This window comes from Siniperca chuatsi, linkage group LG22 (genome assembly GCF_020085105.1).
Source record: "Siniperca chuatsi isolate FFG_IHB_CAS linkage group LG22, ASM2008510v1, whole genome shotgun sequence".
Lineage (NCBI taxonomy): Eukaryota > Metazoa > Chordata > Actinopteri > Centrarchiformes > Sinipercidae > Siniperca > Siniperca chuatsi.
This window is the reverse complement of record NC_058063.1, coordinates 23,724,762-23,747,092: the sequence shown is the minus strand read 5'-3', so window position 1 is coordinate 23,747,092 and position 22,331 is coordinate 23,724,762. Positions and strand designations below refer to the sequence as shown.

The window sequence follows — 22,331 nt, the reverse complement described above, 5'->3', positions numbered from 1 at the left end:
CTTCTCTGCCGGAGTGGCAGGCTCCGGGTTCCCGGGCATCACTGGTTCTGCCAGCTCCTCTACCAGACTCTCCATTGCCGGCTTCCTGTCCTGTGTCCCGTCGCCGGCTCCCTGTTCTGCTCCCTGTTCTGCTCCCTCAACCTTGTTCTGGTATTTGGCATTGAAATTGAACATTTAATCTCTCTATATACCCTTATCTTGTGGCCACACGTTAATTAAAACATGGGAACGAATTGAAGGTTTATCAGGTGAGAGCTATCAGCTGTCAGGTGAACATGTGAGACATTATCTCCTGCACTTTGATCACATGACTCATAGCAGCTGTTTTCTCTAAAGTCCCATCAACAACATCTTTAGAAAACACAAACATCTGATCTGTGATCTGTTTCACTCTCAGCTCAACAACCAGGAAGCAGCTTCACCTGCAGAGACACACTGAGCTCTATAACTCACCTGGGTCTGTCACTGTCAGCTTGATGGTGCTGATGGGATCAGTGGCTCTCTTCCTGCGTCTGTTGCTGCCAGCTGAAACTCGACACTCATATGTTCCAGTGTCGCTGATGATGACGTTCTTCAGGATAACAGAAGCGTCTCCGTCCTTCATCTCTGGATCTCTCAGCTCCACTTGACCGCGGAAAGATGGAAGCTGGTAGTGTCTAAGCAGGCATTTGGATGGTCATCTCTGAAGAGGAAGACTTCAGGTCAGGTCTGCTCCACTCTATCAGTGAGATGGAGGCATCTCTGGGACCCTGACACTGAAGAGGGACGTCCCCCCAGGCTTCGCTGTTACCTCCTTTGTGCCTGAACAGAAACAGAAAATTCTCCAGTCAGGACTTGTAATGTTTCCTGTTGCCATCAAACACCTTTTCTTGCGACTGATGATGTGAAATAACAGCAGAGATCTCGTCTCTATAAAACAGCACATGTGAATTCAGCAGCTGAAACGTTGTTACCACCAAGAATCAAACCCTGTTCTCAGACTTCATTAAAGTGCTGAATCAGAATCAGAAATACTTTATTGATCCCCGAGGGGAAACTCTTTTGTTACAGCTGCTCACTGTCAGTCAGTGCACACAGGAATAGAAGTACTAATAGAAGAGAAATAGAAATAATAACAAAATAAGTCCACAATGAGACATTTATTTCTAGTAAGAAATAAGAGATGTGCAAATCAAAATATAATACACTATAATACAGCTAAGTGTGTGATGTTTGTCATTTCTGCGAACAGTCGCGTTGTCCTGTACACCATTATCAATCAAACACAACTGAACCACAACATTAGAGTTTCTGGTTGTTGTGAGTGGCTTTTTGGAGATCCACACGTTACTTATTATTGATATTATTTCACATCTGAACACACAATTTAACTGTTAATGTGTATTATTCCCTGGAAGAAGCAGCACTTTGAATTTGAGTGTAACACCTTTTACTTGTTTTCCAGTTTTCTGCTCAAACCAGACTGACTTCTTCTTCCTGATGTCTCCAGGATCCAGCAGTAAAGGTGAACTGGAGCGTGAGACTGACATGGTGCTGCGTCAGCAGTAATGTTGTGGTGAAGAGGCAGCTGAGCTGGGAAGCAAAGCTCTCAGTTTACCAGTCGATCCAACCCTCACTATGGTCCTGAGCTTTGGGGAGTGACCGAAACTTTCCTCCGCAGGGTGTCTGGGCCCCTCAGAGATATGAGTAAGGAGCTCAGAGTAGAGCCGCTGCTCCTCCGTGCTGAAAGGAGCCAGTTGAGGTGGTTCGGGCATCAGGATCCTCCTGCAGGGCACCTTCCTGTGGAGGTTTCTGGGCACGGGAGGTTTCTGGGTAGGAGACCCCTGGGGTTCTCATATAACGTGGGAATACCTGGGGATCCCCAGGAGGAGCTGGAAGATGTTGCTCGGGGAGAGGGACATCTGGGAAATGCACACATTTAGCTAAAAATATATATTTCCTCTTGATTTCCTCTCAGAAGCATCAACGCATGCCTCTGTTCCAGGAGGACTGTGGTTAGTTGTGACACCAGAGTGGGATTAGCTTTTCTTCCCTTATCACTGTACCTCATCGCTCTCTGTGCAAAAGCCTCAATACGGAAAGGGGACACTTGATGCTGCATCATTTTGCAGCACAAATCCAGATGGTAAATGTGAAACAGGACTTGCACTGATCATTCAGCATCAGAAATGACCCACAGTTCAGCTGCACAGTGAACACTCTCTACTGACACCTGCAGGACATCTGCGTCACTGCAACATCAAAAACAGAAGCAAGAGAAAAACATTTTTCACACAGGAAACTTGTACAAAATGTTTTGTACATTTTAGAAAGATAACATCTTCATCACTAATATTTCCAGAGTGGAGAGAAACATTACATCTGTCTCTCAGTGAGCGCAGATCCACACTCAGGTCCTCTCAGATGAACCACACTGCATGTCAAGCCTCTGTGCAGCGCTGTCACTTCCTGCCTGTGATTAATGCTCTCTGTGCTGCAGGGCCAAAGCTCTCCTGATGACCTGCTTCTTGTTAACTGAAGGAGAGAAAAAGTCAGTCACTCACAAAGAGGAAGGAAGAGAGCTCGACTGGACTGAGTGAACAAGTACTCACCAAGGGCTGCAATGGGACAGACGTCTTTTCTGCTCTGTAAGTACAATCTGCCAAAATTCCAACAATGTTCATTGATATTGTTAGCACATAAGACTTTATTGATCACTGCAGGGAAAATGAGCAATAAACAGGAGCCTAAAGAGATTAAGACGCAGCAAACTGACGACTGTGGAGCTCAAACAGGCTGCTCAACAGGTTAAACAGGTTTTAAATCACTTTACTGAAATGCAGCGTTTAAAATAATAACATCTACACTGGGTCAACATATCTGTCTGCTCTCATAACAATATATCATAACACATAACTCTACAATGCACCAATAATGAAATCTCATTTGTAACTTTTGCAATTTATGTTAAAGGGTCGGTTAAAAACAAATATTTCAATAAATACGTAAAAAGAAAATCAATAGTAAATAGTAAAATCACAATTTATAGTAGGATGCATGAAATAGAAACACTGTAAAGATATAATACCATTAGGCTACTACTAATAATAATATTATTTTGTATTGCACTGGGTCAGATCAGATTCTGAGATCTTATAACTGTAGTTAGAGAAGTTGTGAGGTGGATGAAATATCAGTTATAAATACTTAACCGCCTTCAGTGTAGCCTCACTAGAATTAACCAGAAAAGACAATAAATAAAAGTCTACGGACGCCACGGAGAAGAAATAACCTGCCACTTTTTATAGAATTGACAGCCAAATAAAACATCACCACAGCAGACATTCTTCAGTCAATCTGAGACAGACAGAGAGACAGACAGACAGACAGACAGACAGAGAGACAGGCAGAGAGACAGACAGAGAGACAGAGAGACAGACAGACAGACAGACAGACAGACACTCACCACGTCTTTAAATAGTTTCTAATTCACTGTATAAATTGTAATTTAGCCTAATTAACTGTAATAAACAGGAGCCTAAAGAGATTAAGATGCTGCAAACTGACGACTGTGGAGCTCAAACAGGAAAGAAGGAAAAACTCAATCAAACACAAGTGACGGCAATAAATAAAACGTTCTTTTGAATTCACAGCAGAATAAAACATCACCAAAGCAGAAAACATGGAGCCAGGCAGACAGGCAGACAGACAGACAGACAGAGACAGACAGACAGACAGACAGACACCTCGTCTTTAAACAGTTACCTCTATAAGACGGTGTAGTCCCTCATTCGTCCAGGAAAAAACGTGAAAAAACGTTCCCGTCCAATTTTTTCACAATTGAGAATGACTTCCGGATGGGAGCCGAAACGTCTTGATTCTGAAAACAGTGTCCAGATGACTACGACTGAAACCTTTTCTACGATAGTTACCTCTATAATTAAGCCTTTGAAACAAGCGTTTAGCAGAAGTCAGCATTAATGAGCTTTTTGTTCGACTGGAGTTCTGCAGGAAATGTGTTCTTGTAGAGAAAACTGCTGAGACGTTAAACATCCACCAACACGCAGTGCGTTCATGTAAGGCTGGTAGACACTGCAGTATTCCTTCAGTCTCCGTCCTCTGTCTGGTCTGCTTGGACGTTAAATCTCAAACCAACCTGAGTCTCGTTTCTCTTCAGTGCTGATCTCACTGCTGTGCTGCAGGACCGAAGGAGGTGAGTGAGCGTCTCCTCTCGTCAAACGCTTTCTGGAAAACACTGATACAAGATGTGTGTTCTTCAAAGAGTCTGACAAGCATCAATATTTCAAATATTTCAACTCAAACTGATTCTGAGAACGTTTTAATGTACAGAAACTTAAAGGAACAATATTTCTGCCATCAACATAACAACCAGCACACAAACAGACTTCAGTGAAACTACCAGAAACAAACAGTGGAGTGAAAAGACCGGAACAAACACGGCTTCTAAAAACAGGGATGGAAACCAGTGCACAGAAAGCCGTGATGCATTTCTGGTGAAACAGCTCCAAACCCTGGTTCAGATTCAGATTTATCATGTGACTCAGATTTAAAGTATAACTTTTACACTGCTGTAATAAAGACACACAAGGAACCATTTAGAGCCAACTTAAATGAAACATACATGGCAGCCAAACATTGGTTTAACAAGACAATCACATAAAAATATTGCTTCTTTATAATGCAGCAGGTGCAGCATGAATTCCTCACTGAATTCTGTCCAACAATTGAACTGATATAGATGATCAATAAATGGTATTTCCATTATTTTCATGATTGTTCTTAAAGATTAATGAACGCTTTTAATAAATTAGCCTCTCTGGCTACTGGGCTGGTTGGAAATGAATAATAATAATAAAGTCTGTAATGGCACAGAAGTTTCTGGAGCTAAAGCTCTTCAGCAGGACTTCAGTTCAGAAAGCTTTGCTCAACAAACACAGAAGGTTTGTTAAACACAGTGAGGGATGTCAAGCTTTTACTGTGACGCCCTCTGGTCATTTAACCAAACATGCAACTAATTCCCTCAGCTGGTCTGACTGTGAGTCCCAGCAGCTCTCAGTTCTTCAGCTGGACGTCTGTCTCTCTGAGCTGTGAGGAGGACAGCTCTGCTGGATGGACGCTGAAGAGGAACACAACTGAAGGACGGATGTCTCAGTGTGGAGATCACTGGGGAAAACCTGCTGGTTCTTCCTGTAAGATCAGCCACGTCCTCCCATCGGACAGTGGAGTTTACTGGTGTGAGTCCAGAGAGGGAGCAACCAGTAACACCATCAGCATCACTGTCACTGGTAAGCTCAGACTGTGGAGTTAGTATTGATGAAGCTGTGTGTAAATGGATGAAATGCTGTAGTTTGTCTCTGTGTTGAGGTGGACCAGTGATCCTGCAGAGTCCTGTCCTCCCTGTGATGGAGGGACATGATGTCACTCTGCACTGTAAACCACAGACCCCTCCCTCCAACCTCACAGCTGCTTTCTATAAAGATGGCTCCCTCATCCGCACTGAGCCTACAGGTCACATGACCATCCACCATGTTTCCAAGTCTGATGAAGGCCTCTACAAGTGTCACATCAGCCGTCATGGAGAGTCTCCACCCAGCTGGATCTCTGTCTCAGGTGAGGAGGTCGAATATAATTCTCAAACTAACCTTGTTGTTTTCCAAGGTGGACATGTGGACATGAATTCCCCTCTGTGTGTCTCTCTGTGGACACGATACAGTACCTCTACCTTTAAACCATACATGTTCTGTGGACATGTGCAGCTAAACAAGCCTAATATCGTGATTCATTTTCAAATATTATTTGAAATCAGCTTCCAAACCTGGAAAATATAATAAACAACCTGCGTGAAGATTAGACTCTAATAAACCAAGAGAGGTTTCTATTCAGGGCCAGTATGAGATAAATAAGGATTTTAAAAACTGAATCATGCAAAGCGACTCTAGTGGAATCCCAGAATAAATATATAGAGCTGGAAATGAGCATAACAGGTCTTCTTTAAATCTAATAAACTGCACCCAGCCGAGTGGAAAAGACCAAATGGAGCAAAAATAATGAATTAATTCAGTTTCTTATTTTAATCTCATTACTGTCTGAACAGAAAAAGACTGAATGTGTTTTCCATTGTTTTCATTTAAGTGCTTCTGATAATTATTTTCTGTTCACTTTAGGGAAACCCACCACTACACCTCCTCCCACATCCACCTCTACTTCCTCCTCCACCTCCACCTCTGCTCCCGTCACCATCAGCTCCTCTTCTCATTTTGATGTGGTCTGTTCCATCTTTCTGTGTTCTGGTTCTACTGGTTCCACTGGTTCTACTGTTGAGACGGTGTGTTCGGAGGAAACATAAAGGTTTGGCACAGACTTCTGGATTTTACACTTAAGTTTCATTTTTCAGGACAATTTATTTAAAATCAGTTTAACATGTTGTTCACAGCCATGTGGTACAGTCCTACAGTTCATTATGGCTGCGGTTTTTCTATTTACACTTTGTGTCTGTTGATGTGCATGTAAAAGTCAGACAAAAGACCTGAAAAGAGTCCTGATAGCTCCCAACTTAGACAATGTCTGACGAAGATCTGTGTTCGATCCAAACGCTGCTCCGTTCAGTGACATTAGTTTTGGGTTGTTGAGATCCAGCACCGGTACAAGTGTGTTTGGATGTCCGTGCATCACACTCAGTTTGCTGATGTGCATGTTCACATTTCACCATTTATTTTACATTCACAAATAATCACAATTTACACATTTCAACTACAATTCCAATCAGTTTTCTTCAATTAAATGTCCATTAAGAATTTTATTCTGGTTCATTCCAGCTGCTGAAGAAAATGACATCACTGATGACATCACATACAGTGACATCAAAATATCACGTCACCAACAACAGCCAATCAGACGAAGCAGAGGTAGCTTTTTTTCTTGTTTGTGCTGTGTGTGTGTGTGTGTGTGTGTTTGAAGGTGAAGACTTGGTTTTAAGGTTCAGGGTAGAAGTGAGTTTACATTGTGGTTCAGATAAGGGTTGGGGTTAGGCATTTAGTCGTGATAGTTGGGGGTTGGGGGGGTTAGGTCTGTGGTGCACGGGCACAAGTATGTATATCTTTGTGAGGACCAATTTCGGTTTTGACAGATTTTAAAAGCTTTTAGAAACTGACCAGATTGTTGAAAATGAGGACAATTAAGAACATTTCCACAATTGAGAATGACTTCCGGATGGGAGCCGAAACGTCTTGATTCTGAAAACAGCGTCCAGACGACTACGACTGAAACCTTTTCTACAACATTTCCTAAAGTAATTTTTCAGAAATTTCTCTAAAAAAAAGGACATTTTGCAAAATGAGGATTTTTTTATTAAGTCAGGACACTTTTGAATATGCGGACATTTTTGGAAAGTCAGGACATCTTGAAAAGATTATGACTAGTTTTTTGTGTTAGATTTAGTTTGGTGAAGAAACTTTTAGAAGGAGAGGGCATTCATTGTAATTTTTATTTAAGATATTTATACATTACACATTGTACACTAACATGCCTTTGACAATACATTGCAGTTACATTTACATTTGTTTTGATACATTTTTACAAAACAGCAGCTTAGTCAAATGTGATCTTTTGTTTGTTTTGTACCCTGCAGTGAATCTGTTAACAGAAGCTATAAACACTTCAGATGAACGTGGCCCTGCACACGTTTCACTGCAGGACTGTTAATAAGACAAAGAAATAATATATATAAATTATAAATGTGAAGATTCAGCCCGTTCTCATTCCCAGGGCATCAAATACTAACGTGTCTATATCACGCTCCTCCGTGTCATATAGACACACACACCTTTCAGCATCTATAGTCGACGGTAGAGCTGCCAGAAAGCCTTTATGAAATCAGGTGACGTAATGTAAAGAGCGAGAAAGCGAAAAACTGTTGTACTGTTATGTGTTTACCTCAAACACTACTATTGATCTGTTTATTTAATGTAAATAATAATTACATTAAGTAAAGTTACTTCAGTATTATACACTGTTTTCTCTTCAACGTTGTACTAGTATTTGTTGTTGACATACCCTTTTTATTTTCCATTAATTTCATTCTATGTATCTTCACATTTACATCATTTCTCATCATCACTTTTATGAAGTTAATACTTAATACTGGAATTTAGGGACATTTTTAAATGTAAGAACCTTTTGAAAAGTGATGACATTTTTGGAAAGTGAGGACATCTTTAGAAGGAGAGGACATTATGAATTATGAGGACATTATGAATTACGAGGACATTGTGGAATATGAGGACATTACAAAATGTTTGGAACTAGAGAATTGATTATATCAGTGAGGATCAGAAGAATAAACATGTTGTTCATCAGCAAAGAGAACATTTTGGATATTAAATAAAATATTTGGATTTAAATTTATTTTTAGATTTTACATTTACACATTACACATTGTACACCAACATGTACCTTTGAAAATAGACATTGTCAAATTACATTTATATTTGATTTGTTTTGATGATACATTTTTCCAAAACAGCAACTTAGTCGAGTTTAATCTTCTTTAGTCCGTAAAGTTTCTCACTGTAGTCTGGTCTGTTTTTGGTTGAGGACATGTGCGTAAACTGCTAAAATGTGGGAACTGTTGTGTTGTTGTGTGTTTTACTCAAACACTGTTATTGATCTGTTTAATGTAAATAATAAAATACCCTTTTTCTTTTCCATGTTGTGTCACATTTTGTTTGTGTTCACATTCATGTGACACCAACATTTTACGTTCTATGTATATTCGTATTTACATCAACATTTTAACAGTTTGGATTTCACTTTTATAAAGTTAATAATTTAGTAGTTTGTGTTGTTGACAAGATGAACGTGTCGACTAATCTTGATAAAAGCTTGCAGCTCTGTGCTCGTTAAATTTTCCGATTCAGATAAACCTTCACTTGTGTTTGGTCTCTTTTCAGCGTCCACAGCAGCAGTAGTGTTAAGAAGAAAAAACTGTCAAAATGTAAATTGTACTTCAGTTTAACTAGTGGACTTTTACACATCTGTCTTCTGCTAAATCCTGATACTTGCTGCTATAATTTAGCAATGTTCCACTATGTCCTATTCTAATAACATGAGTATTACTAAATATTAATTACTGATTGTAGTAGGAGCATAAATAATCTGAATAATTCTTGTATAACGGTTACCACAGTAGTAATAGCAGTAAATTTACTAACAGTGCTGGTATCAGCTGTAGTACCTGCTGTAATGTGATTTGTATGGATTTTGTTTTCCAGAGAGTGATCCAGCTGTAGTTTACTCAGCAGTGAGAGGAGCAGAGGACGTCAGCTATGGACAAATAGCCATCAGACCAAACAGGACGAGAGGTACAGCTGCTCTTCTTTGTCTCAGTCATGGACCAACACTATTAAGCATCTTTCTCAAAAAAAGTTGGCTGTACTCGGAGTTTAGTTGTTGGTGTACACACGGTGGTACCTATTGTTCAATTCTCTGTTGTGGTTCAGCAGTTTGGTCGCATGTTCTACTATAGTTGGCATTGTTCATTAGTGGGAAGCCGGTGATGGTTCAAGCAAACAAGACAGGAGCAAAGGATGAGATCCCCCACTGGCTTCCCAAAAGTATGAACAAAGCTAATGGGTTTTGTTGGAATACACGACCAAGCCAGAGAGACTGCTAATGGGAATCAAACATATCTCTGCTGTTGTATACGGGGAACTTAACCCCTGCAACACCTGTGTGCCAATCTCCATGCACCTTTTTACCCTGAATCCAGCCTGTCAGGAAGTACTTCTCCCAGTCACTTTCATTATTTTGAACTATCCCATTATAGATTATTCATTTTAGGTTAAAATTGGAATTTAAAGTGTCTTTCAGCCCCAGCAGAGTCTTTTTCAGTTTAAGCCCTATAGAATCTGCTTTAACCCCAACAAGGTCTGTTTAGCCTGACAAAGTCTCCTTAGAAGCTCCATACGTCCATCCATTACCCACTTATCATTTATAGGATCACATGAAGCTGGAGCTGATCCAAGCCTGGACCCCTGATTTATTACTGGGATCATTTATTCCTTTGGAAAACCTTTAAATCCCACTTTTTATTGTTAAATATTGTAGTTTTAGATAAATGTTGTTATATTTTAATTTCTTAACATAATTAAAGTCTGGTGTAATTCTATATTTTTTCTGACAACTAACCCCATGAAAAGACCCAAACCAACAACATGTTAGTCTGTCTCTCAATACTTTCTGACCTCCAGTCTGTGGCTCTCAACTCTCAGCCCACTGGTTCCTCCTGAAGATGTTAATCTGTCTGTTCTGTGCCCTGCGCTGAATCTGTCAACAGAAGCTAACAGCTCTGTGGTCGTCCAGTTTCCTCTTTCTGATAAAAACCCTGCAGCTGAACGTGGCCCTGCACACGCTTCACTGCAGCACTGTTAATAAAAACACAAATAATATAAATTCATTATAAATGTGCAGATTTACATATCTCTGTGCATTCTGCTCACATATAATATACTGTAGCTATAATTGTTGTGTTATGTGTTTTACTCAAACACTACTATTGATCTGTTTATTTAATGTGAATAATTATCACATTGAGTGATTTTAAATAAAAGAAGAGATGAACTCAGTAGACCAAAACTTGGTTGTGTTTCCTGCATCTCAAACTGGCCTTTAATAAAGTTGATCATTCTGTAGCTTTTTTCCACCCTGCATGTCAAACAGCAGCAGCTTCCTGCTGTTGATTCCAGTGAACTGTGGTCTGAAGCTGGTGGTTTCTCACTACAGCGTGGTCTGTGTTAGCTGATGGGGATGTGTTTGTCTGTTTGTGCTGAAATGTGCGAACTTGTTTTAACAGAAGTGAGCAGCTTTGTGATCGTCCAGGTTCCTGTTTCAGATGAATACTGCAGTTATATTTGGTCTTTCACAGCAGTGGTGTTAAGAAGAAAACCTGCTGACATTTATAAAGTCTATAATAAAACTATTTCCACAGCAGTATTATTAATATTCTTCTTTATAGTACACGTGTTGCAGTACTACTAGTAGTGCCAACACTAGCAGTAAATATACTAACAGTGCTGGTATCAGCTGTAGTACCTGCTGTAATGTGATTTGTATGGATTTTGTTTTCCAGAGAGTGATCCAGCTGCAGTTTACTCAGCAGTGAGAGGAACAGAGGACGTCAGTTATGGACAAATAGCCATCAGACCAAACAGGAAGAGAGGTACAGCTGCTCTTTATTTCTGGACTTTGAACCAGGCTAGCGGTTTCCTCCTGCTTCCAGTCTTTATGCTAAGCTAAGCTAACCATGTCCTGATTCCAGCTCCCTACTTAACACACAAACTTGAGATGGATATCAATCTTCTCATCAGAATCAGAAATACTTTATTGATCCCCGTAGGGAAACTCTTTGTTACAGTAGCTCGCCTTTACGTCAGTGCACACAGGAGAAAGTACTAGCAAACAATATAATACACTATAAACACTATAAAACAGGTCAGAAAATAAATTAAGTATCAGGTCGGTATAAGTATAAGATAAACTAAGTTTGAAGTACCAAGTGGGTTTACCGGTTGATGATGATAGTACAGTATAATAATACAATGTAATAAAATAAGTAATAAGTAATAAGCAGAGGTGCATGTACTGTCGAGAGTAATAGAGGTATGTAATATCAATAACAATAAATAAGAAAAACTAACATGGGAAAACTAATATTGCACGGGAGTAGTACACAGAATATTGCACAATTATTCAATTATGGCAGAGATGTTAATGCTCAATGTCCAGTTTAGTGACTTCGGGTCATACAGACTGACACTTAGAGGGAGGAGTTAAAGAGTCTGATGGCCACAGGCAGGAATGACTTCCTGTGGCGCTCTGTGGTGCATTGTGGGGGGATGAGTCTTCCGCTGAAGGTGCTCCTTTGTTTGACCAGCACGTCATGGAGCGGGTGGGAGACACTGTCCAAGATGGCGTGTAGTTTACCCAGCATCCTCCTCTCTGACACCACTGCCAGAGAGTCCAGCTCCACCCCCACAATGCCACCGGCCTTACGGATCAGTTTGTTGAGTCTGTTGGCGTCCGCTACCCTCAACCTGCTGCCCCAGCATGCAACAGCATACAGGATAGCACTGGCCACCACAGACTCATAAAACATCTTCAGCATTGTCCGGCAGATGTTGAAGGACCTCAGCCTCCTCAGAAAATAGCCTGGCCTCTGGCATCTCACTCCCAGAAAGAAAGAGAATATTTCCCAAAATGTAGAACTATTCCTTTAAAGAGATATGGGTAACAGGAATGTAAAGTCAGAAGGACAAAACCTAAGGATCTCTAAACCAGATATAGTTCTGGGTTGAAGCTAAGACAAGGTCAGCAGGGTCATTTACACATCTATTACCACACGGTCTTAAAATCAGATGTTGACATATGTTGTGTGAATTACTAGATTCAATTTTAAAGGTAGTTTGATTTATTTTATTTAAGCTACTCTATGACACATGGCATGTCTATCACCATGGAAACAGACGATACACCGACATTAGCTATTTCTGCTGTAATACATTTTTTCCAAACACATAGCCAAAGTGTTATGAACAACATATTCCAACATATAAAATGATGTAGTATGCTTTCTGAACAGAACCAATGTTCTATAGTATATTAGCATATATTAGCATACAACATTAGTAGCATGCTAATATATGACCACTTTAGTCTGAAGAGCAAAAAAAGGAAATATTGTTGACAATATCTGCTGTCTAATAATGATGTAAGACTTTAAATTACATTTCATAAAAAACACAATATACCTCAAATTACCAAATTACAAGAACATGCTGATAATAATAAAGACTAAATGACCAAACACTGTCGGTTAGCTTAGCTTAATCTGATATTTCCCCCTCACTCTGAACACACAGACTTCTACATGACTGCAGAGATCAATAAAACAAAGTCAGACCCACGTTTACAAAGGATCGGCAGATCAGTTTAATGAATCATTTCACCTCCAGATGTATTTTTATAGGTCATATTACAGCTCATGACAAGTTACTTCCTGTTTCCATAGCTGAGTGCTCTTGATTGGACAGTGCTACAGATGTTTCCTAGCAACAGAGTTACACAAATTCTTTACTACGTAAGACATGTTTTCATGGTGCAACCTGATTATCGTAAAAAAGGTTTCAGTCGTAGTCATCTGGACACTGTTTTCAGAATCAAGATGTTTCAGCAGAAGTCATTCTCAATTGTGAAAAAATGGGACGGGAACTCAGACATTTAAGCTACTCTGTGTTACATAAGCCCTGCCCTCAGGAAGGAGTCTACCTGAGTATCTGTTAATAGTGTGTTAATACACTGTGGTGAACTTTGGTCAGATTGAATCTCAGACCACCATTTCTGTTCAAAGAGGGGTTTTCTTTTTTCACAAAAATGGCTTCCTTGACTCCTCTTTCAAAGCAACTCTTCTCTCTACTTAGACTCTTCACCTCGCTGTCTTCAAATGTGCGGTTTGTAGCTTTTAGATGCAAATGCACGGCGCTCTGCAATCCCGAGTTAGCGTGTCGTCTGTGCTGATAAAGTCTTTTGTGAAGTGGCTGTTTGGTCTCACCTATGTACCGTTCTTTGCAGTTTTCCTCACTGCATTGAATGGAGTAGACTACATTGCTCTGTTTCTGTGTGGGCATCTTGTCCTTAGGGTGAACGAGTTTCTGTCTTAAAGTGTTGCCTGGTTTAAAGAAAACAGGAACATCGTGCTGTCTAAAGATCCTTTGTAGTTTTTCAGACAGTCCAGATACATAAGGGATGGAGACACCGTTCCTTCTTGGTTCTGTTACACTTTTGTCCTGTTTTTTTGGCTCTTTTAACTTTGTTGATAGCCCAAGTAGGATTAGTAATTACTGATTACTGGGCCATCATGGAAACAATTTCAGGTGAAACCAGCTAATCAACAGATACTCAGGCAGATTCCTTCCTGAGGGCAGGGCTTATGTAACTCAGAGTAGCTTAAATTTCTAGTTCCCGTCCCATTTTTTCACAATTGAGAATGACTTCTGGATGGGAGCCGAAACGTCTTGATTCTGAAAACAGTGTCCAGATGACTACGACTGAAACCTTTTCTACGATAGAACACTCCTGGACGAATGAGGGACTACACCGTCTTATTTTGAAGAATTTTGGGCAGAAAACCTGATTATGTAAACCACTAGTTTGAAACTAGTTACTGAGAACTTCGTGAAGCAGAGTTGTCCAAAATAGAAGTTCTTGTCTGGTGATGGAGTTTGTTCGTCTCCAACAGCTTCTCATGTTGTTTGAACTGTTTGTGTTTCTGTGTTCAGAGTTTCCAGCAGAGCCAGAGGTCGTCTACTCGTCAGTGAGGTCGACCTTCACACCTTCACACCAGTCCGAGCGCTGACGTCCAGCTGGCCTGTAACTGGTCCTCAGAGCCCCTCACACCTCAGTGCAGCCATGTGTTTTACTTCTCATTCTTAAATGTTGAAGCTAAATTAGACTCATGCAGCTTCATAGACGAAAAGGTCAAATGTAGAGCATGTTTTATGTTTTTAGTGAAATATCAGTGAAATAAAAAAACTAAAACTAAAGATTTAAATAAATAGTTAATTATTTTTTAAGTCACTCAGTTTTTTCCCTCAAAGTGTTTCAGTACAGTGCACAACACCAACATGTTACCTGTTTGGTTGCACTTTTATTCTTATATTTCTATTAATCAGAATCTAATGATAACTTCCAGTTGTTTTGTGGTTTATATATTAACTAACTTTACTGTTGTTGATATTTATTCATGTTTTTGGACTCTTGTTGCCGCAGCAGTGAATGTGTTTCTCTGCAGGATCAATAAACTTTGGTCTCATTCTTGTTTTACTCATGTGGTTCTATGGGTTTCACAAAGCTGTCGGATGGAAAATGTGACTTGTTCTGGTTTGGCTGTGGCCAACCGATACTCACCTCTCTTCAGTGCAGATAACAAAGAACAAACAAACAGAACCGCAACCGCAGGAACGTCATTCAGCTTCAGTACAGAGTGTCAGTTTGTGATTCTTTAGTCGGTGAACTATTGAGAAGATTCAGTCTGTTTTTTCTCAGCTTAAACATCACACGTCATCTAAATCACCAGGTCCTGGTTTTCATGAGCCACTCAGAAACACAGCGACATTATGAAGTATCAACAGTCAGGTTCCCATATGAACACTCAAACAGGTTTTTCTGGCTGTAATCCTCCTGTTCATACTGGACATTAAGAGACCTCTTCCTAATGTGCTTCTGATGGAAGTGACGGAGGACAAAATCCACAGTCCTCGTTCTGTGTGAAAATGTATTTAAAAGTCACTTTCCTGCAGAGCTTTTCTCCTTTTAATGGGCTTCTTCTCACCTCCACCTTTTCTTCTTCTCTTCTTGACCTGTGCTGTCCATATTTCTCTGCCTCTGCCCCACCCCCTGCCTCAGCCCCCCTCCAGCTTGTGTTCAGACTGGTCTGCCACCTGGTGGTGTTCTGTCCGTACTGCATCTCCACTGTCCTCATGGTGTCTTTATGTCGAGGTAGGCCCACAGGTATCAGAATCAGAATCAGAATCAGAAATACTTTATTGATCCCCGTAGGGAAACTCTTTGTTACAGTAGCTCGCCTTTACGTCAGTGCACACAGGAGAAAACGATTATATACACTTATTATACACTATAAACAGGTCAGAAATAAATTAAGTAACATGTTGGTATAAGTATAAGATAAACTAAGTGTCGAGAACCAAGTGGGTTTACTGGTAGATGGTGAAGTACAGTATAAAATACAATGTCACTAATTATGTAATAAATAATAGTAATAAGCGGAGGTGCATGTACTGTCGAGAGTAATTGAGGTATATAGTATCAGTAACAATAAATAAGAAAAACTAACAAGGGAAAACTAATATTGCACTTGAGTAGTAAACAGAATATTGCACAATTATTATTAATTATGGCGGAGATGTAATGCTCAATGACCAGTTTAGTGACCTAGGGTCAAACAGACTGACACTTAGAGGGAGGAGTTAAAGAGTCTGATGGCCACAGGCAGGAATGACTTCCTGTGGCGCTCTGTGGTGCATTGTGGGGGGATGAGTCTTCCGCTGAAGGTGCTCCTTTGTTTGACCAGCACGTCATGGAGCGGGTGGGAGACACTGTCCAAGATGGCGTGTAGTTTGGCCAGCATCCTCCTCTCTGACACCACCGCCAGAGAGTCCAGCTCCACCCCCACAATGTCACCGGTCTGACGGATCAGTTTGTTGAGTCTGTTAGCGTCCGCTACCCTCAGCCTGCTGCCCCACCATGCAACAGCATACAGGATAGCACTGGCCACCACAGACTCATAAAACATCTTCAGCATGGTCCAGCAGATGTTGAAGGACCTCAGCCTCCTCAGAAAATAGAGGCGGCTCTGGCCCTTCCTGTAAACAGCCTGAGTGTTCTTGGTCCAGTCCAGTTTGTTATCTAAGTATACTCCCAGGTACTTGTAGTCCTTCACAATGTCCACACTGACCCCCTGGATGGAAACCGGGGTCACTGGTGCCTTGGCCCTCCGTAGATCTACAATCAGCTCCTTTGACTTTGTCGCATTGAGCTGCAGATGGTTCTGCTCGCACCATGAAACAAAGTTACCCACCACAGCCCTGTACTCCGTCAGGGACACTCTGAATCATTCACTGACCTTTCACACACTCATAACTTAAAAAGGAAAATATGTAAAAACGGTAGAGATAAGAAACTGAGAACAGAGCAGAGAGTTTTCTGCCGTTGGCACCAGCTAATGGCCGCTGGATAAACCAGCTGTCTATATAATATATATATATTATAATGTCTCTGAGTGGATCAGGCCACAGGAAAGAAACAGACTTTAACTTCCAGAGAAGCAGACGTGAAGGTGGATGTTCCACAGGTGGTGTTGAAGAGTCAGAGTGTGTTTGAGCGCCACCTGCTGGTCATGAAGCAGACAGAGCAGAAAGAGAAATAATGAAGAGAACAGAGTGCTGCTGTTCCACCATCTTCTGCTCTTCCCTTCCTTGTTTTCCTCTCTCTGGATGTTGCTGTGCTCTGACAGTAAACCACTGACGTTTAGTGACTGAAGGAGCAGCTTTTCTTTCTTATTGAGCTTTCCAATGTGTCTGTTAGCTCACGTGACCTTTGACCTTGTCGGCACTGACATTTCCTCCCTTACTGTAATGTGCAGAAGCTGATGTGGTTCCTGCAGGAGACTGTAAAGTTAAAGTACCTGCTGCTATTCATACTTACTGTTTAGGCTCTGTTATTACTGAGTTCATCAAAAGCAGAAAAAGACAAAAGGATAAAGTCAAGAATAATAAAAATAGTAAGTCAAACCTAGAAGATACTAAGTCACAATTTGGACATTAAAAAGTCAAACTCGTGAGACAAAAGGATCCTTTTTTAGATGAAAACAACTCAGTATCTCATATTTTGGACTCAGTAAGTGAAACGTTTACTTCATGTCATAAATTCAAGATTTAAAAAAGTTTCACTAATTTAGATAAACACCCTTGTGTTTAGTAGTATGTCTTTATTTTACAGGGTGTCGAGGTACGCCAACCTCTCTCCGAGTCGGTTTATGAGAAGGGATCCACACGAGACCTACCAATGTCTTTTACAAGTATTTATTTCCCCACAAACAAACAAGCAAACAAACAATACAGATATATCTGGAGTCACAACATGCTCACCGTCTTGAATCTACGGCTCCCCAGTTGTGTCTGAAGTTTAAGGCACAAAGCAGTTGATTATATGTGAAAGCCACACCCTGTCATACAACCTTCAGCATTTTTCCACAGCTCATTCTCTCAGTGCCTCTCCGTTAGTGTCAGACCTTGGTTTGTACCTTCCCCCACTTTCTCTTATCTAACTGTGCATTTTTTGCATGAGTTAGACTACACAGGGAAAAACATCTTACATACTGGGTGTACACAGCACAAGCTATCAGTCATACTATCCCAGCCAAGGGTGAATTCCACAATCCCCCTTTTGATCTCTAAAAAAAGAGATCACTTCTAACTCCATCTTTCCAGTTCCATCTCCTCCTCTGGATCTGGTTCAGTAGCACCCCAGAGAGGCATCATCATATTCTTCCCCCCACTCTCTTGTTTCTCAATTGTGGATGTGATTACTCTTACACACAGTGCTCTGGCGCATGGAATGCAGCAACACCAAGTTACAATAATAGCTGCAAAAGTAGCTCAAGAAAGCAAAATTGACCTATTGGGAGGCAACCTCCCTCCTTTCTCTGGGAATGGATGACCTCTCCTGAAATTCACCACACAAATACAAAGTTAAAGGCACAATTATTACACTCACAAAAACTACTACAGCAAGCCACTTAGGACTTCCCCACATCCCCATCTTATGACTGGAACTTTTCTATAACCTTGTACTGAAACAGCAACCTCTGTTTCAGGAGATTAAAACCTTCTTTTTAGTTTCACAGTCTATTCTTCTAGATGTGACGTCATCCTCAACTTCTGGCTGGGAATTGTGTTCGTCCAGCACGCTCTTCTATGACCTAGAGGAGAGGTTACTAGCACTTCATCTTTTGCAGCTAACAGTGTGTTTTTGTCGCTGATTCCTCTCGGGGTACAGGGGTTGACTTCCCTGTACCTTTCGACTGCAGACCAGAGGATTATTCTGCCTCTTTTGTTGGGGTCTGGGTGTTCTCCGACTCAGCCGAGCCGGTGCTTTCAGCTTGTAGTTGCCGTGGATCTGCTCCGATCTCCTCCACACTTCGTCCTGGCTCCTCAGCCACCGTGCACTGGCTCCAGTGGAACCAGGTGTCGCCTTTACCTTTTACCAGGACCGCATGTGATGTACTCTCTGTGACCTCAAACAGTCCTGTCCACCTGGGCTCTGACCACTTCCTTTTGATGACTCTCAGTAATACTGTCAGGTTCAAGATACCTAGAACATTTAAATCATATACAAGGAAAGAAAGACAAAGGCATTAACTTAAGTTTTACTCGAGGAGAGTAAGCATAGATGCATTCAGTTACATCTCCTACTCACTCTGAAGTGCATCCATGCAGCCTCCTCTTTTTTATTCAGTTTAGGAGATTCCCTGTTACATAGTTTTCTAAAGGGTGGGGGAAGTATATACTACTACAATAAGAAAAGAAACAAAGTGGTGTTGTCAGGTCTATCTCGTGAGAGCGGCCTTGATGGCAGCCACAACTCATGAGACCATCTGGTGCGGTGTCCGCCTGCCCTGTCGGTATGGCAGGGTGCATTCCTGTTAATCTCACAGACACAAGTTTAATAACACACATATACACACAGCATTGCTGTGTACTTTAAAGGCTACTAAGAACAAAACATAAATGGGATAACTTATGTACATTTTTATTCTAACAAATACCCACCAGGCTGTGGGTAGAGTGGATCCTTCTGTCAGCGCCTGCCTTTCGCCAACCTGAAATCTGAAACAATAGCTTGCAGTTCGTTAAAATATGTCTTGTGTTCCATTTTTTCTCCTTCCTTTCCTAGTCCCGGAGCAGCACTAGGCCCTGGATACTGTCTCCCTGTAAGTAACTCATATGGCGTGAAGTCTTTACTTTGGTTAAGTGAACTCCTGATCGTCATCAGGGCTAGAGGTAATGCATCAACCCAATTCAATTTGGTCTGTGCACAGATTTTAGCCAATTTTTGTTTGATGTTTTGGTTCATTCTCTCCACCTAACCTTGTGACTGGGGGTGGTAGACAGTGCCGAATTTATGTTTCAAACCCAGCATTGTTTCTACTCTCCGTAGATCTGTGTTTTTGAAGTGAGTGCCATTATCTGATCTAATTTTTGCTGGAAAACCATGCCTTGGGATGTAATAATTAATCAAGCACTTGACTACAGTGGCACTGTCTTACCTCTTTGCCAGCCCCGCCTCTGGCCAGCCTGTGAACGTATCCACACACACCAACAAATACTTACAACCTCTCGCTGACTCAATCATGTCAGTGTAGTCAATTACCACTTCCTGTCCTGGACAGGTTGTGATGGGAAACCTTCCCATCTCCAGCTTCTCCACTGGTTTGGGATTAAAATGAGAACAAACTGTACAACTTTTTACAAAATGCCTAGTCCTATCTGCTAGGAATGGATGCCACCAATGACACAAGTTCCTGTTCAGTCCTGTATAGATGGTCACTTCTTTATCTTTTCCCCATTTGAGTCCTTCTGTGACTGCTATGACCTCTGCCCTCTGTGCAGATTGCTGTCCCTGCAGCTGCTCTGCTCTTACTGTTTCATATCCTGTGTCTGTCTGCCTGACTACAGCATATCCTGCCTGCAATCCGTTTATGTCATGTTTATAACACCCATCTGTGAACAACTGTTCTGAGCCTAGCACTGGTTGAGCTTCTAAATCTGCTCTCACCTTGACATCCTTTGTGATTTCCCTCTCGCACTCATGTGGCTCACCTGTTCCCATTCTGTCTGCCATGTTGATGCATGGCAGACATGTGTGAAAGTCAAATTCGGTGCCTCCAATTTTTTACAGAGTCTCTGTTGTCTAAGAGATGTCATGGTGAATGTCTGTGAGTTTACAAATTCTACTACACTGTGTGTTGTGAGTACTGTCAAGGGGTGGCCCATTACTATGTGGGCTGTCTTCTGGAGGATTTTTGCCACTCCTGCTGCATGTTGTGTGACTTTAAAGGTAATTGGTTCACAATCAGGCAGCCCTACGTCCGTCGGTCCAGTGGACCAGAGATGGTCCGGTAAACTCTCCAACAACTCAGCAGCAAGTGGGTGGTCAGTCTTTTCATGCACATGCACCACAACCAACCGTACCCTTGGGGCCTTCTCAGTGGGTGCCCCTGTTCTTCCCAAGGTGGAATAGGAAAAAGGTCAGGTATCGATTCTGGAGCTGGGGGTGCAACAGCTACCATTTGTTTCTTACTTTTATTCCTTTCTGTCAGGTCTTTCTTAGCTTTAGCTAACTCTAATTTCAACAACTGCAACTGCAAGTCCTTAGTGGTGCTATCTTCCTCTATAGCCTCATCTCTAGCTCTCTGTAGGTGATGCAAGTGTTTCTCCCATACGTGTGAGTCACTGCCTGGCAAATCAGGATTACTCATAATGGCTTCTTTTACTTTACCTGGAACCCCCTCCATTACTGCTCTCCTGAACCACTCCTGTTGTACCCCTGTTTTACCTGGGTGGCACCCTGTCTGTCTGTTCCACTCTTCCTTACATTTTTCCAAATATGCTCTAGGTGTCTGGTCTTTTTCCCACGGGAGCTTTGAAATCACTCCGGGGTTTGGCAAGGGAAACTTATCTCTCACAGCTTTGTTTAATCTTCCCACTACTCTGCTGAGGGGTGTGCGGTCAGGATCACCATCTGTAAACAAACAAACAAACAAGCAAACAAACAATACAGATATATCTGGAGACACAACATGCTCACCGTCTTGGATCTACGGCTCCCCAGTTGTGTCTGAAGTTTAAGGCACAAAGCAGTTGATTATATGTGAAAGCCACACCCTGTCATACAACCTTCAGCATTTTTCCACAGCTCATTCTCTCAGTGCCTCTCCGTTAGTGTCAGACCTTGGTTTGTACCTTCCCCCACTTTCTCTTATCTAACTGTGCATTTTTTGCATGAGTTAGACTACACAGGGAAAAACACCTTACATACCGGGTGTACACAGCACAAGCTATCAGTCATACTATCCCAGCCCAGGGTGAATTCCACAAGGGACACTGCTGCAGTCGCCATGCAATGACGCTTGTAGGCTTCATTATGATGACACTTAATTACTAAAGTCTTAATATTAGGATTCATCTTCTGGGGAACATGAATGTCTGTACAAACTCTCATGACATTCCAGCCAGTAGTTCAGTCTTCTCTCTCTCTTCTGAAAGTCAGCAAGCAACAAACTTTAAAGTGGGTTTTGGAAATTTGATGCTGTCTGGAGGAAACGTCTTCAGCACGCCTGGCCACACGACTCTGCGTCAGCAAGTTCAGCCTGTATTGTCCTGCATGGCAAAAACAAATAACACTTTTATACTACTGATAATGTACTGATCAGTATCAGGTCGTGTTTGTAATCAGACTCTTTGCAGCGGGCCAGCTGCAGGCCAGCCTAGTTCTTCTACAAGTTGTTATAACCCTAAACATTTAAAAATCAGAAAACCCAAACAAGCTCCAGGTTGCCATTTGCGAGTAAGACTTTGGTCAGGTGTTATTTAACCCATATGTTTTCAAATCCAGAAATGGCCTGGGATTGATGTATTTAAATATCAGAAGGCTGTGTAATCAATCAAATTAGATCAGCTGACAATTTGCGTATCACAGAC

At 41.4% G+C, this 22,331-nt stretch overlaps 4 protein-coding genes across 20 annotated transcripts in view; 3 read left to right on the top strand and 1 right to left on the bottom strand.

Annotated features, from left to right (window-relative positions):
• The window catches only part of LOC122870229 (low affinity immunoglobulin gamma Fc region receptor II-like), a 30,084-nt gene extending 15,210 nt beyond the window's left edge, over positions 1-14,874 (top strand). The window contains exons 8-9 of the mRNA XM_044184259.1: positions 11,629-11,634; positions 14,459-14,874. The gene's annotated coding sequence lies outside the window, so the exon portion shown is untranslated. The remainder of the gene's footprint in view (positions 1-11,628; positions 11,635-14,458) is intronic.
• Positions 1-22,331, bottom strand: part of LOC122870221 (Fc receptor-like protein 5) — a 337,942-nt gene that overhangs the window by 85,824 nt on the left and 229,787 nt on the right. The gene's annotated exons all lie outside the window — the stretch shown is intronic.
• LOC122870097 overlaps positions 1-22,331 on the top strand; it is a 387,819-nt gene that overhangs the window by 321,010 nt on the left and 44,478 nt on the right. The gene's annotated exons all lie outside the window — the stretch shown is intronic.
• Positions 2,026-22,331, top strand: part of LOC122870235 (low affinity immunoglobulin gamma Fc region receptor II-like) — a 29,764-nt gene continuing 9,458 nt past the window's right edge. The window contains exons 1-8 of one of the 5 annotated variants that reach the window (XM_044184290.1): positions 2,026-2,627; positions 4,157-4,192; positions 5,025-5,285; positions 5,365-5,610; positions 6,816-6,905; positions 9,270-9,359; positions 11,126-11,215; positions 14,331-14,874. In XM_044184290.1, the coding sequence (XP_044040225.1) occupies positions 2,603-2,627; positions 4,157-4,192; positions 5,025-5,285; positions 5,365-5,610; positions 6,816-6,905; positions 9,270-9,359; positions 11,126-11,215; positions 14,331-14,407 (915 nt within the window). In that variant the 5' untranslated portion in view covers positions 2,026-2,602 and the 3' untranslated portion in view covers positions 14,408-14,874. Of the gene's footprint in view, positions 2,628-4,156; positions 4,193-5,024; positions 5,286-5,364; positions 5,611-6,164; positions 6,349-6,815; positions 6,906-9,269; positions 9,360-11,125; positions 11,216-14,330; positions 14,875-22,331 lie in introns of those variants that run through there. The other 4 variants (XR_006376512.1, XR_006376513.1, XM_044184291.1 and 1 more) reach the window with 4 other exon arrangements.